Source organism: Salmo trutta, chromosome 33 (assembly GCF_901001165.1).
Source record: "Salmo trutta chromosome 33, fSalTru1.1, whole genome shotgun sequence".
NCBI lineage: Eukaryota > Metazoa > Chordata > Actinopteri > Salmoniformes > Salmonidae > Salmo > Salmo trutta.
Genome location: NC_042989.1, coordinates 21,206,133 through 21,221,179, shown reverse-complemented (window position 1 = coordinate 21,221,179; position 15,047 = coordinate 21,206,133). Strand labels below are relative to the sequence as shown.

Sequence of the window (15,047 nt, the reverse complement as noted above, 5' to 3'; positions counted from 1 at the left end):
AGGTATTCCCCAGGGAATGATAACTATGCCCTGGCCTGTTCAATCGTGATGGGCCGCTCTCCACACACCCGCAACTCCCCCACCAGTCTCTCCTACACAGACACCGGGAGTGCAGGCTCCAACCACTGGAGACAGAAGTCCATGCCAGACGGGTGAGAGAACACTCAGGCCGGAACAAACCTGATCCAAGGCTACATTCAGACCATACCCCGATCATACCCCGATCATACACAGACCCAAATTCGCTGCAGGGTTTCGCTTTAATTGCTTTATTTCCAGATGTAGTCTGTAGTCTGTATTTATTTTAATGACTTCTTTGGGAGTTATCCAACAACAGAAAGGAAATGACTGAAATATAATGATACGTTGTACTAACTGATATGTTGTACTCTCCAAGACTTAAACTACTCTTCTTCAGTAAATGATGCAGCTAGACATGATGCATTCTTCTTCCATCTCTTTCCCAGGTTTAACAACAATAACCGTCACTCCCCTGTGTCTGCTGAGCGTCAGGGAGTTGGAGAAGGGTCTAACGGGACTAAGCCTGCCCCCGGATGGCCCCGAGAGGGGGATGGGGCCAACAGGGGAGCCGATAGAGCCACAACAGGTATGAGGACATGCTTTAGAAAAAGCCCATGTCCTGTCTGGTGTTGTGGGTGATCCAGAGGGTGAGAGTCAGAGATAGGACCACCTCTCTATGTTACTCATTTTGTTATCTGGTTGTCTCATTCCTCTGTTTGCTCCTGTCCTTCCCAGACCTAGCTGTCACCAAGGCTGCAGTACCTCGTCTCCAGGAGCAGGGGGGGGACCTGTCCCCCAACAAGAACATCAAGGTCAGGCAGCAGGCTCAAATATGACTAAATATGTATTTTAAGGTTTAGTGAAGAGGCTATAGTGGACTTACAGGGACCTTGAGCTCTGGCAGATAGACATAGGAATATAGTTAGCTTGGCAATGTATTGTTGTCTATGCCAAAGTAGTCGTCTTTATTTACTATGGTCAAACAAACAGGAAGTGACTTTATGGTCCCTGTCTCTACAGGTGGAAGCTTCCTACTCCTCCAGCCAATCAGGCAGTAACACACTGTCCAGTAACGCCTCCAGCTCCGCCCACAGTGATGAGAAGTGGTATGAGATTGGCTCCAGCAGGACAGGGGTGCGGCCTGACTCAGAGCTCATCGGCTACCTGCAGCGGGAGTCCACAGACAGCGGCATCGACGCTACCTCTTACGGGGCTTCAGGGTCCGGGGGCTCCAGGGCCAAAGAGCGGCGGGCCCCAGAGACCTCTCCTTCAGCCCCGGACTCACCCGCCCCCCCAGGGAGCAGCGAGGACCCAGCCCAGAGCCCACCTGTGTTCCCCTCAGCGCCAGACAGTGGCTCCTATACCCTCAGTGATGCTGCTTCCCATTCCAGGTGTGTGCCTCCATGTGTTGTGCTACACTAGAGTTCTATTACAGTCAGCTCTTTATGCAGCCAATATGTTTCCTCTCACGTATCAATGTTTCATTAAGCAGACAGTGATGCATTGTAGTCCATATATATCCCCTATTGTCCCAGATGGAAAACTCCCAAGCCTTGCACTTTGGTGGTGAGAGAGGTAGAAAGCTGCAATCTGCTGTGTGTGTGTCTCTCTCTCTCTCTGTGTGTGTGTGTGTGTGTGTGTGTGTGTGTGTGTGTGTGTGAGAGAGCTAGTTTCTCACAGAGAGAAAGAGAGCACTTGAAACACTGAGGAATGCTGAATGTGAGAGCTCAGCACTGTTAGCACTCCAAACCACTGTTCCTTTGAGTGAACAGAGGCTTTCCTCCTCTCCTCAGCCTCTCCTCTGTGGCCCTGAAATAACTCCAGCACCACCAGACTAGTGACTTTGTTTTAATGTACACACAGCATGTCTGAGGAGGGAGACGCTCGCTTTCATGACAAACTGGGGAGAAATATTGTTTGAAATGTTAAAGTAGAAGAAGTCCAAGGACACTGTGACCTATTCATTTCTCTCATCTCAGATGTGGAGATGTCAGAAATGTAGTGTGTGGGGAAAAGTAGTGAAAAGTACCAGGTGTTTTTGAAATAGTTTTGAAACTTTTACAGAAATGTGTTCATAGATGAGTGCACATTACAGAAATGTATATATACTACCGTTCAAAAGTTTGGGGTCACTTAGAAATGTCCATTACAATAACATCAAATTGATCAGAAATACAGTGTAGACATTGTTAATGTTGTAAATGACTATTGTAGCTGGAAACGGCAGATTTTTATGGAATATCTACATAGGCGTACAGAGGCCCATTATCAGCAACCATCACTCCTGTGTTCCAATGGCATGTTGTGTTAGCTTATCCAAGTTTATCATTTTAAAAGGCTAACTGATCATTAGAAACCCTTTTTCAATTATGATAGCACAGTTGAAAGCTTTTGTGCTAATTAAAGATGCAATAAAACTGGCCTTTTTTAGACTAGTTGAGTATCTGGAGAATCAGCATTCGTGGGTTCGATTACAGGCTCAAAATGGCCAGAAACAAAGCACTTTCTTCTGAACCTCGTCAGTCTATCATTGTTCTGAGAAATGAAGGCTATTCCATGTGAGAAATTGCCAAGAAACTGAAGATCTCGTACACGCTGTGTACTACTCCCTTCACAGAACAGCGCAAACTGGCTCTAACCAGAATAGAAGGAGGAGTGGGAGGCCCCGGTGCACAACTGAGCAAGAGAACAAGTACATTAGAGTGTCTAGTTTGAGAAACAGACGCCTCACAAGTCCTCAACTGGCAGCTTCATGAAATAGTACCCGCAAAACACCAGTCTCAACGTCAACAGTGAAGAGGCGACTCCGGGATGCCGGCCTTCTAGGCACAGTTGCAAAGAAAAAGCCATATCTCAGACTGGCCAATAAAAATAAAAGATTAAGATGGGCAAAAGAACACAGACACTGGACAGAGGAACTCTGCCTAGAAGGCCAGCATCCCGGAGTTGCCTCTTCACTGTTGACATTGAGACTGGTGTTTTGCGGGTACTATTTAATGAAGCTGACAAAAAAATTGCTTTTCTTTAAAAAATAAGGACATTTCTAAGTGACCCCAAACTTTTGAACGGTAGTGTATAATCAAGCAACAAGGCAGGAGGGGGTGTGGTATATAGCCAATATACCACGGCTAAGGGCTGTTCTTATACCACCCTTAGCGGTGGTATATTGGCCATATACCACAAACCCCTGAGGTGCCTTACTGCTATTACAAACTGGTTACAAACATAATTAGAACAGTAAAAATAAATGTTTTGTCATACCCATGGTATACGGTCTCATATACCACGGCTTTCAGCCAATCAGCATTTAGGGCTCGAACCACCCAGTTTATAAATATACCTATACTAGTCGTTTGTTTTTCCTCCCAGTACTCTGAGCTCCGGCCACTCCGGCAGTCCCATGGGTCCAGGCTGCAGCCCCAGCTCCTCCCAGGAGGAGTCAGCCCTGACCACCTCCCCCACCTCCCAGACTTCCCTTTCCCCTGGAGGCCCCAAGAGCTTCTACCCCCGCCAGGGAGCCACCTCCAAGTTCCTTATTGGCTGGAGGAAGCCTGGAGGCACCATCAACTCTGTGGACTTTGGCAACATACGCAAGTAAGCATTGGGGGAAATAGAGAAGGAATGTTGAACATACATGTGTTTATTGATAGGTCAATGATACCATTACACTGTGAGTCTTGTTGTGAAGGAATGTTCTTTCCCCATACAAACAAATCCTACTGTCCTAGATTGTTGACGTTATGGAGGCTTAAGATCTGAGTCAACTGAGAGGAGATGCATTTCCCACCTCAGTCATCGCTCACGTTTGTTTATAAACAAGTGCAACACTCCCACCCTGTGGTTCAACTGAGAACTGCAACATAACACTGCTGGTCTTCACTCTCCATCTTCCTCAGACGTCACCAGAGTGATGGGTTGCTGGGTGGCAACCCCCAGCTCCGGGCCCAACTCAGGGCCCAATCCCCCCAGCGGGTCAACAAGTCCAACCTGCAGGAAGACCTGAAGAAACTCATCACCCTGGACAGCCCCCCGCCGTCCTCTCATGATCAAAAGGTAGCTGGCAGCACTGTACTGTAGTACCAAAGCTTTGTCACCATCATCCATTTTACTATGGAAGTTATTGTTACATTGATGACAAATCACAATTGAAATATACAGTACCAGTCAAAAGTTTGGACACACCTATTCATTTCATGGGTTTTTCTTTATTTTTACTATTTTCTACATTGTCGAATAATAGTGAAGACATCAAAACTATGAAATAACACATATGGAATCATGTAGTAACCAAAAAAGTACAAAAAAATGTAAATCTATTTTATATTTTAAATTCTTCAAAGTAGCCACCTTTTGCCTTGATGACAACTTTCCACACTCTAGGCATTCTTTCAACCAGCTTCACCTGGAATGCTTTTCCAACAGTCTTGAAGGAGTTCCTGCATATGCTGAGCACTTGTTGGCTGCTTTTCCTTCACTCTGCGGTCCAACTCATCCCAAACCATCTCATTTGGGTTGAGGTCGGGTGATTGTGGAGGCCAGGTAATCTGATGTAGCACTCCATCACTCTCCTTCTTGGTCAAATATCCCTTACACAGCCTGGAGGTGTGTTTTGGGTCATTGTCCTGTTGAAAACAAATGATAGTCCCACTAAATGCAAACCAGATGGGATGGTATATCGCTGCAGAATGCTGTGTTAGCCATGTTGGTTAAGTGTGCCTTGAATTCTAAATAAATTACTGACAATATCACCAGCAAAGCACCATCACACCTCCTCCATGCTTCACGGTGGGAACCACACATGCGGAGAACATCCGTTCACCTTCTCTACGTCTCACAAAGACACAGCGGTTGGATCCCAAAATCTCAAATTTGGACTCATCAGACCAAAGGACAGATTTCCACCGGTCTAATGTCCATTGATCGTGTTTCTTGGCCCAAGCAAGTCCCTTCTTCTTATTGGTGTCCTTTAGTAGTGTTTTATTTGCAGCAATTCAACCATGAAGGACTGATTCACACAGTCTCCTCTGAACAGTTGATTTTGAGATGTGTCCGTTACTTAAATTCTGTGAAGCATTTATTTGGCCTGCAATTTCTGAGGCTGGTGACTCTAATGAACTTATCCTCTGCAGCAGAGGTAACTCTGGGTCTTCCTTTCCTGTGGTGGTCCTCATAAGAGCCAGTTTCATCATAGCGCTTGATGGTTTTTGCAACTGTATTTGAAGAAACTTTCAAATTTCTTGACATTTTCCGAATTGACTGACCTTCATGTCTTAAAGTAATGATGGACTGTTGTTTCTCTTTGCTTATTTGAGCTGTTCTTGCCATAATATGGACTTGGTCTTTTACCAAATATGGCTATCTTCTGTATACCACCCCTACCTTGTCACAACAAAACTGATTGGCTCAAACGCATTAAGAAGGAAAGAAATTCCACAAATTAACTTTTAACAAGGCACGCCTGTTAATTGAAATGCAATCCAGGTGACTACCTATTGAAGCTGGTTGAGAGAATGCCAAGAGTGTGCAAAGCTGTCATCAAGGCAAAGGGTGGCTACTTTGAAGTATCTCAAATATAAAATATATTTTGATTTGTTTTAACACTTTTTTGGTTATTACATGTTTCCATATTTGTTATTTCATAGTTTTGATGTCTTCACTAATATTCTACAATGTAGAAAATAATACATATAAATAAAAACCCTTGAATGAGTAGGGGTGTCCACACTTTTGACTGGTACTGTATATAAACAACGTATTCCAGAGTAGTTGATGTGAGTATTTGCTTGATGAATCCAAACTCCCTCCCCTGCTTTGCCACGTAAACTGTGCAACATGCTAAAGGCTGAGTTTATAGGTCAATCAGCAGCCTCACAGTGCTCCTCTCTCTCCCCCTCACTCTCTCTAGCCCTCATTCCCCGCCCCCCCTCCCAGCCGGCGCTCCCTGCAGAGGACCCTGTCAGACGAGAGCATCTACAGCGGGCAGCGGGAGCCCTCGTACAGCGGGCACAGAGAGACACCCAACGACCTGCTCTTCAACTGCTCCACCGTGCCCCGCTCGCCCACCGCCCGCCACGCGCCACCCCGACAACCCTCACACAAGTCTCTGGGTGAGCCTCAGATTATCCTGCAAATGATCCTTGAGTAAAGCCAATTCCATTTCATCCTACATGAGTTCTATCTCAAACCAGGGTAGCACGGTTTATCTTAGAGGTGTTATCAGATTAATGCCATAACTCCTCAAGTGTGTTTAACCACTGAGTTATGTGGCCATCCTTTTTAGTGCTTTATTTGATGGGAAAGGCTTCTGATATGTTGGGGCTTTGTTGTAATCTGCTATCTCTCCTCCCTCTCTCCTCTCCCCTGCAGGTGACCTGTGTGAGTCGTCCAGCCAGGACCAGGGGGGCATGAGGCAGCAGCTGGGGGACCCAGGCCTCATGCCCCTACCTAACTCTGGAGCTGACCGCGCTCTGGACTGGTCCAACCTGGTGGATGCTGCCAAGGCCTTCGAGGGTAGGCAAAGTAAGATAGAGATGTACTATCTTTAACAGCAGAGGGCAGTGGCGCTCTGTCTCATTGCTGTGTGTTGTCCAGATGAGCTGTGACTGAAGCTGTAACTCTTCTGTTTTTCTCTGGCAGTTCAGCGACTGTTATCTGTAAATGATGAAAGCTCCAGGCCAGAGGTCACAGACACCAGCCCCCAGCAGGCAGAACCCCAGGCTGCCCCAGAGAGACACCCCTCGCCTGGGTAAGACCCATTTACCATGCACGTCCAGATAATTCTGTAGACATAGGTAGGGCCAGGGGTTTATCCTACAACTTGGGCCCAGTTTTTCCTGGCTAGGTCACATGGCCAGGAATTATTCGACTCCTCTGACTATTTTAAGCCAATATGGCCCAGGTCATGCTAGTCTTGTTTTAGTTTAGAATATGGTAGTTAACAGTGTGTCGCCTCCCACAGTGAGAGCCCAGCCTGTCTGATGGGGAAGGTCAGCCAGCTGGAGTCTATGGTGAAGCTACTACAGGATGACCTTAATAAGGTGAGACAAGACACAACCAGGTCTCCAGCACCAGAGTCTTAGCCTAGCCATTTTGTACTCTACTGTTCACTTCTTACTACACCTTGTGCCCTTTCCCTAACGGGTTCAACCAGTAGAAAGAACCGTTGAAAGAGCAGGGCTGTGAATTCCCAGGAACCTCACGATACGATACTATCATGATACTTAGGTGCCGATATGATATGCATAACGATTCTAACGATTCGATATGTATTGCAATTCGAACCTGCGATTTGATGTTCCAAAAATATTGCTCACTTATTTCTGCTGCAGAGAGACAAGAGAGAGCCATGAGAAAATGAGTTTTGATCAGTCATGGAAATAAAAATCCTGAAAACAAATTGGCTCCCTAGAGTTTTGGTGCAGGTACAGCTAACTAGCACAAACGTAATATTGCGATATTGTTATAACTAATATTGCAATATATCGTCAAATATAATATCCCAATATGTAATTGTATTGATCCCCTATCACTACTTCTCAGTGTGGAAATGTCAAACAAGTGTGCAGGGATATCTGTAGTGTGGTTCAGGTTCTCCGTATATCAGCAGTACCCATTCAGCACCTGCATTTACTACTCTGCCTCCTGGTTTTAGCTGCCCTGTATATCTCCTGAGGACAGTACTAGAGAGTAAAGAGAGCTTTCCACTCCTCTCTGTGTTATTGATGACTCCCCCTGTGTGTGTGTCCAGGAGAAGGATACCAAGATGTCCCTGCAGGCCCAGATACAGAGCCTGAGAGAGCACAACCAGCGGCTCCAGGAGGAGTCCTACAGCGCCTCGGCCAAGCTCAAGAAGTTCACAGAGTGGGTGTTCAACACCATCGACATGAACTGACTCTGTCTACGTGCAATAGACAGGAGGAACACCTGAACACGCGTGACCGCAACACACTCAAACTTAAACTGATTCACACAATGGGTGCTCAGGACCGCAGGAGTTGGTCTTTGATTCCTTCTACATGAACTGTGATTCTGCTATTGACATGGACCGATTCACAGTGGATCTAAATGCTGTATGATCAACATGAACTGAATCACTTTGGTCTTCAGCGCTCCCATCATGAACTGATCTGCCATCATTCTTCAACACAGTGGATCTGTAATACCGCCACCACTCAGTGAGGTTTTATAAGAGGAGATAGAGGATGGAGAGGGAGAAAGACTGAGAGATCAACAGCATGCAATCTCTTCTTTAGGATTTGCTGGCACTGTACTGTAGTGTCCCTGCATGTCTGACAGAGATGTATTAACTTCCCTGGGCTATGATGATCATGACAATAATAAGCTTGACAATTCATCATCATCAACAGCTGTTCTACAATTTATTTTGTAAATATATAGGAACAGAAATGTTACCACTGAATAAAAACCAGATATCGTTTTACCACTTCCCCATGTCTCTCTACAGAGTGACCTCATTTCAGGAGGGTAAAATGGGCTTACTGGATGCAGTAGTTCCAGATTGTACTATTGGTTTCTGTGTGAAAACAACTGGGCTGTCTGGGTGAACAACTAGAAGGTGAGGGTTACTGTTCAATGAACTTCATAGTGACGATATTAATTCTTCTTGATCTATTTTATTATCCTACCAGAATATTAGTATGGTTCCTTCCTTGCCTGCCTGCGGTTTTGGATCCACAGTGCCACCTTGTGATTATAACATGTCAGATTACATGGAAATACGTACTATATTTGATCCTTTTCTACTCTCTGTAGAATCTGTAAGTCTATTAGTAAATCTAACCTGACCATTGGTCTGCTTAGAAGGGAGACCTGACACCTATTAATGATGCGACTTGGTAGACCCTCCATGTCTACAGTCAGTTGTACTATTAAACCCCCAAGCTTTCTCATATGTTCTTATACTGTACACCCTGTATATAACAAAGGATTCTGATGCTCATCATAATTTGCACCTTCATTCATGTTTTACAGCATGTGATGATGTTTCCTTTGAGCTGTGATGTATAAAAATGTTTATATCTATTAAAGATATTTTGTGCAATTTTATCTTTGTTCAGAGGTCGTTGTAGTGATTGTGTCTTTGTACAGCAGTCATTATAGTGTGGGGCTGCACACCCACATGCAGATATGGTATGAATGATGTAGCCACAGGATAGAGTTCCGCTTATTTTCCACTAATCCGTGTAGATCATTTATAGATGCAGTATATTATGATCATGGTTAGCTTTTAGCGGCAATAGTGCATTGATTTTATACACTCCCCTCTGTATTTATTTGCATAGTGAAGCAACTTTTATAAAATGCGGCTCTAGAATATGGATTTGAGATCTGATGTTTCATATGAGGTGACAGTACAGAATGTCACCTTTAATTTGAGGCTATTTTGATACGTATCTGTTCTACCGTTTAGAAATGAAAGCACTTTATGTATTTAGTCCCTCCATTTGAAGATGTCATAAGTATTTGCACAAATTCACTTATAGTGTATTAAAGTACGGTAGTCAAAAGTAAACCGTGTGCATAAATTAATTTTTTTATGGGCCTAATAATAAAGACGTAATTTAACGTAAAAAATGAATGACCTTTTAATGTGGCATGAGTACATCCGGTCATGATATTTTCATCTGGTTGTCAAAAAAATCACTTCTAAGAGCAGGCTAACTGTATGGTCGTCCACCAAAATAATTACAGCATTCAAACTGCATGTATTCTGGCGCCATTTGATAAATGGAAATAGACATCTGTTACAAAACTGTGTGCCTAATGATATTTAGCTATGTTCATTGATTAGGTCTATATTGATTAGGTCTATATTAATTAGGTCTATATTGATTAGGTCTATTATAGGTCTATATTGATTAGGTCTATATTAATTAAGTCTATATTAATGAGGTCTATATCGATTAGGTCTATATTAATGAGTTCTATATTGATTAGGTCTATATTAATGAGTTCTATTTTGATTAGGTCTATATTAATTAGGTCTATATTAATGAGGTCTATATTGATTATGTCTATATTGATTATGTCTATATTAATTATGTCTATATTAATTAAATTTGACGTCTATATTAATTTGTTATATATTGATTAGGTCTATGTTGATTAGGCCTCTTATAATTAGGTCTATATTGATGAGGTCTATATTAATGAGGTCTATATTAATGAGTTCTATATTGATTAGGTCTATATTGATTAGGTCTATATTAATTAGTTATATATTGATTAGGTCTATGTTGATTAGGCCTCTTATAATTAGGTCTCTATTGATTAGGTCTATATTAATGAGTTATATATTGATTAGGTCTACGTTGATTAGGCCTCTTATAATTAGGTCTATATTAATTAGTTATATATTGATTAGGTCTATGTTGATTAGGCCTCTTATAATTAGGTCTATATTAATTAGGTCTACATTAATGAGGTCTATATTGATTAGGTCTATATTAATTAGGTCTATATTAATGAGGTCTATATTGATTAGGTCTATATTGATTAGTTATATATTGATTAGGTCTATGTTGATTAGGCCTCTTATAATTAAGTCTATATTAATTAGGTCTATATTGATTAGGTCTATATTGATTAGGTTTTAGGTCTATATTGATTAGGTCAATATTGATTAGGTCTATATTAATTAGGTCTATATTGATTAGGTCTATATTAATTAGTTATATATTGATTAGGTTTATATTGATTAGGCCTATTATAATTAGGTCTATATTAATTGGGTCTGTATTAATTGGGTCTATATTGGTTAGGTCTATATTAATTAGGTCTATATTAATTGGGTCTATATTGGTTAGGTCTATATTAATTAGGTCTATATTGATTAGGTTTATATTAATTAGGTCTATATTGATTATGTCTATATTAATTAGACCTAATTAATTAGATCTTAGGTCTGTATTGATTAGGTCTATATTAATTTGGTCAATATTAATTAGGTCTATATGAATTAGGTCTACATTGATTAGGTCTATATTAATGAGTTCTATATTGATTAGGTCTATATTAATTAGGTCTCTATTGATTAGGTCTATATTAATTCGGTCTATATTGATTAGGTCTATATTAATTAGGTCTATATTGATTAGGTCTATATTAATTAGGTCTATATTGATTAGGTCTATATTGATTAGGTCTATATTAATTAAGTCTATATTGATTAGGTCTATTTTGATTAGGTCTATATTAATGAGGTCTATATCGATTAGGTCTATATTAACGAGTTCTATATTGATTAGGTCTATATTGATTAGGTCTATATTAATTAGGTCTATATTAATGAGGTCTATATTGATTATGTCTATATTAATTAGATTTGAGGTCTATATTGATTAGGTCTATATTAATTAGTTATATATTGAATAGGTCTATGTTGATTAGGCCTCTTATAATTCGGTCTATATTGATGGAAATAGACATCTGTTACAAAACAGTGTGCCTAATGATATTTAGCTATGTTCATTGATTAGGTCTATATTGGTTAGGTCTATATTAATTAGGTCTATATTGATTAGGTCTAGATTAATTAGGTCTTTATGAATTAGGTCTATATGAATTAGGTCTATATTGATTGTGTCTATATTAATTAGGTCTATATTAATTAGGTATATAATGACTAGGTCTATATTAATTAGGTATATATGAATAGGTCTATATTAATTAGGTTTATATTGATTAGGTTTATATTGATTTGGTCTATATTGATTTGGTCTATATTGATTATGTCTATATTAATTAGGTTTATATTGATTAGGTTTATATTGATTAGGTCTATATTGATTAGGTTTATATTGATTATGTTCATATTAATTAGGTCTATATTAATTAGGTTTATATTAATTAGGTCTATTATAGGTCTATATTGATTAGGTCTATAATGATTAGGTCTATATTAATTAGGTTTATATTAATTAGGTCTATATGATTAGGTCTATATTAATTAGGTCTATATTAATTAGGTCTATATTGATTAGGTCTATATTGATTAGGTCTTAGTTCTATATTAATTAGGTCTATATTGATTAGGTCTTAGGTCTATATTGATTATGTCTATATTAATTATGTCTATATTAATTAGGTCTATATTGATTAGGTCTATATTGATTATGTCTATATTAATTAGATCTATATTAATTAGGTCTATATTGATTAGGTCTACTTTAGGTCTATATTAATTAGGTTTATATTAATTAGGTCTATATTAATTAGGTCTTAGGTCTATATTGATTATGTCTATATTAATTAGGTCTATATTGATTAGGTCTTAGGTCTATATTGATTATGTCTATATTAATTAGGTCTATATTAATTAGGTCTTAGGTCTATATTGATTAGGTTTATTTTAATTAGGTCTATATTAATTAGGCCCATATTGATTAGGTCTATATTGATTAGGTCTATATTAATTAGGTCTATATTGATTAGGTCTACTTTAGGTCTATATTAATTAGGTTTATATTAATTAGGTCTATATTAATTAGGTCTTAGGTCTATATTGATTATGTCTATATTAATTAGGTCTATATTGATTAGGTCTTAGGTCTATATTGATTATGTCTATATTAATTAGGTTAATTAGGTCTATATTAATTAGGTCTTAGGTCTATATTGATTAGGTTTATTTTAATTAGGTCTATATTAATTAGGTCTATATTGATTGGGTCTATATTGATTAGGTCTATATTGATTAGGTCTATATTGATTAGGTCTATATTAATTAGGTCTATATTGATTAGGTCTATATTAATTAGGTCTATATTGATTAGGTCTATATTGATTAGTTCTATATTGATTAGGTATATAATCATTAGGTCTATATTGATTAGATCTATATTAATTAGGCCCATATTGATTAGGTTTATATTGATTAGGTCTATATTTATTAGGTCTACAGTGATTAGGTCTATATTAATTAGGTCTATATTGATTGGGTCTATATTAATTAGGTCTATATTGATTAGGTCTATATTAATTAGGTCTATATTAATTAGGTCTATATTGATTGGGTCTATATTAATTAGGTCTATATTGATTGGGTCTATATTAATTAGGTTTATATTGATTAGGTCTATATTATTAGGTCTATATTGATTGGGTCTATATTAATTAGGTCTATATTGATTAGGTCTATATTAATTAGGTTTATATTGATTAGGTCTATATTAATTAGGTCTATATTAATTAGGTCTATATTAATTAGGTCTATATTAATTAGGTCTATATTGATTGGGTCTATATTAATTGATACATCTTGCTGACAAATGTACATTTTTTGTAGCCTGAAAATGTTGGACACCTTAAATTAGGCTGAACCTGTCCCGGAAAAAACGTGATGGCCACGTTAACACACACATGTCAACTTACTAGACTAGGCTACAATGTGTATTGTCATGAACTTCTAATAGGCCTACCGGTAGTGATGTTGTGGTAAAAAAAATTGGTGGGTTATCTGTGATTGCCTAACGCTCCCTATACATTCAATGCATTTTTCTGAAAAAGGTGGGTAAACGGCGTTTACTTGCGTTTACCCTCCACTAGGCCTACACCACTGGCAGTAGCCTATCCTCTCAGCTGAGGCAAGTTTACACACGTGAACATACGCAGAACAGGTAGCCTACATTCAATATAGACTTCATACTATAGACCTCATACGGAATCAAAACATGTTTGTTGTCCATAATTCATTAGTTAATGCTTGAAGTCTATACAGACCTTGTGCTATAAAACACTACTTTTCTTTCCTTACTTTAATAACATTTATGACAGTGTTATTTGTCATTACTAAGCATTTAAACAATTGAATTAGAACATTTAACTTAAACCCTGTATGGATCTTGGAGATCTCTGAAAATGCACTGTAACTGTAACTAACTATGCCTACGTAACATTTCATTATGTTCTGCCGTGAAAACAGTCCTCAAATCCAAAATAATGTAGGCCTACGCCATTGCAAAATTGAATGCTTCTAACTAGTCAAAATAGTCAAATATAGGCCTACTGTCATTAATGTACTTGTTGGATGGATTGGATGCACAATGGTGTCTAGTTGTAGGCTGGTTGTCTAGTGATACTGTCGACCATCATCAGCTGATCCAGGAAATAAAACAAATATTGATAGAAAATAATAAAGGTAAATAAATGGTCTAGTCCTTCTGGCCACGGACAGCACGGAGAACACCAGCACCCGTGTGCACCTGAAAAACAAAGCAATGATCATTCTAAACAGCTGACTGACAAAAGCAAACAATGGTAAATCAACGGATAAATCTAATGCATTGAGATAAAGGCTACTTTAATCAAGGACGCATGGCAAACAAATGGAGGAAGTACAAAATAAATGAATTCTCAAATGAGCACAGCTGAGGCAGATATTCAGCCCGACTGAGTGGTGTAGTCTTAGATATGACCAAATAAATGGTGTAAACCATGACAGAGAGGTGTTCATTTCACTTGGAAGCTTTTTATTTTCATATTTACCACTGTAAAACATCTACCACTGCATTTTATACAAATAGAAGAATGGTTGAATTAGCATTATATATATTGGGGGTGGTTAAATTGAACTAGGCAAGTCAGTTAAGAACAAATTCTTATTTACAATGACGGCTTACCCCGGCCAAACCCGGCGCCCTATGGGCCTCCCAATCACGGCCGGATGTGATGCAGCCTGGATTCAAACCAGGGACTGCAGTGACACCGCTTGCACTGAGATGCAGTGCCTTAGACCGCTGCGCCACTCAGGACCCCCCAATGTTGTACTTTTGTTGCATTTAGGGGAGCTAACGTCTCATTCAGGGGAGCTGAGCCCCCATTCCCCCGTAATTCGTACCCTGCTTGCCAGTCCAGTGGCAGCCTCAGAAGGTGGGCGGTAACATGTTATTTTGTGATTAATAGTGAGCTGCTGTTTTTCCACTGACAGACCATTACACAACAGCCTAACTGAGGCTACAGCATGTCGCACCCAGCCAGATCCACCATGAGAGAGGGAGAGAGAGGAG

General features: G+C 39.5%; 1 protein-coding gene across 3 annotated transcripts in view; it reads left to right on the top strand.

Moving 5' to 3' along the window:
- Nucleotides 1-9,087, top strand: part of LOC115172638 (signal-induced proliferation-associated 1-like protein 1) — a 70,535-nt gene extending 61,448 nt beyond the window's left edge. For 2 of the 3 annotated variants that reach the window (XM_029730277.1, XM_029730278.1), the window contains exons 11-21: nucleotides 3-152; nucleotides 468-607; nucleotides 757-833; nucleotides 1,042-1,412; nucleotides 3,391-3,615; nucleotides 3,918-4,074; nucleotides 5,927-6,128; nucleotides 6,388-6,540; nucleotides 6,658-6,766; nucleotides 6,980-7,058; nucleotides 7,769-9,087. In XM_029730277.1, coding sequence (XP_029586137.1) covers nucleotides 3-152; nucleotides 468-607; nucleotides 757-833; nucleotides 1,042-1,412; nucleotides 3,391-3,615; nucleotides 3,918-4,074; nucleotides 5,927-6,128; nucleotides 6,388-6,540; nucleotides 6,658-6,766; nucleotides 6,980-7,058; nucleotides 7,769-7,912 — 1,807 coding nt within the window. In that variant the 3' untranslated portion in view covers nucleotides 7,913-9,087. The remainder of the gene's footprint in view (nucleotides 1-2; nucleotides 153-467; nucleotides 608-756; nucleotides 834-1,041; nucleotides 1,413-3,390; nucleotides 3,616-3,917; nucleotides 4,075-5,926; nucleotides 6,129-6,387; nucleotides 6,541-6,657; nucleotides 6,767-6,979; nucleotides 7,059-7,768) is intronic. The other variant, XM_029730279.1, reaches the window with a different exon arrangement.
- Nucleotides 9,088-15,047: the final 5,960 nt, after the last annotated feature.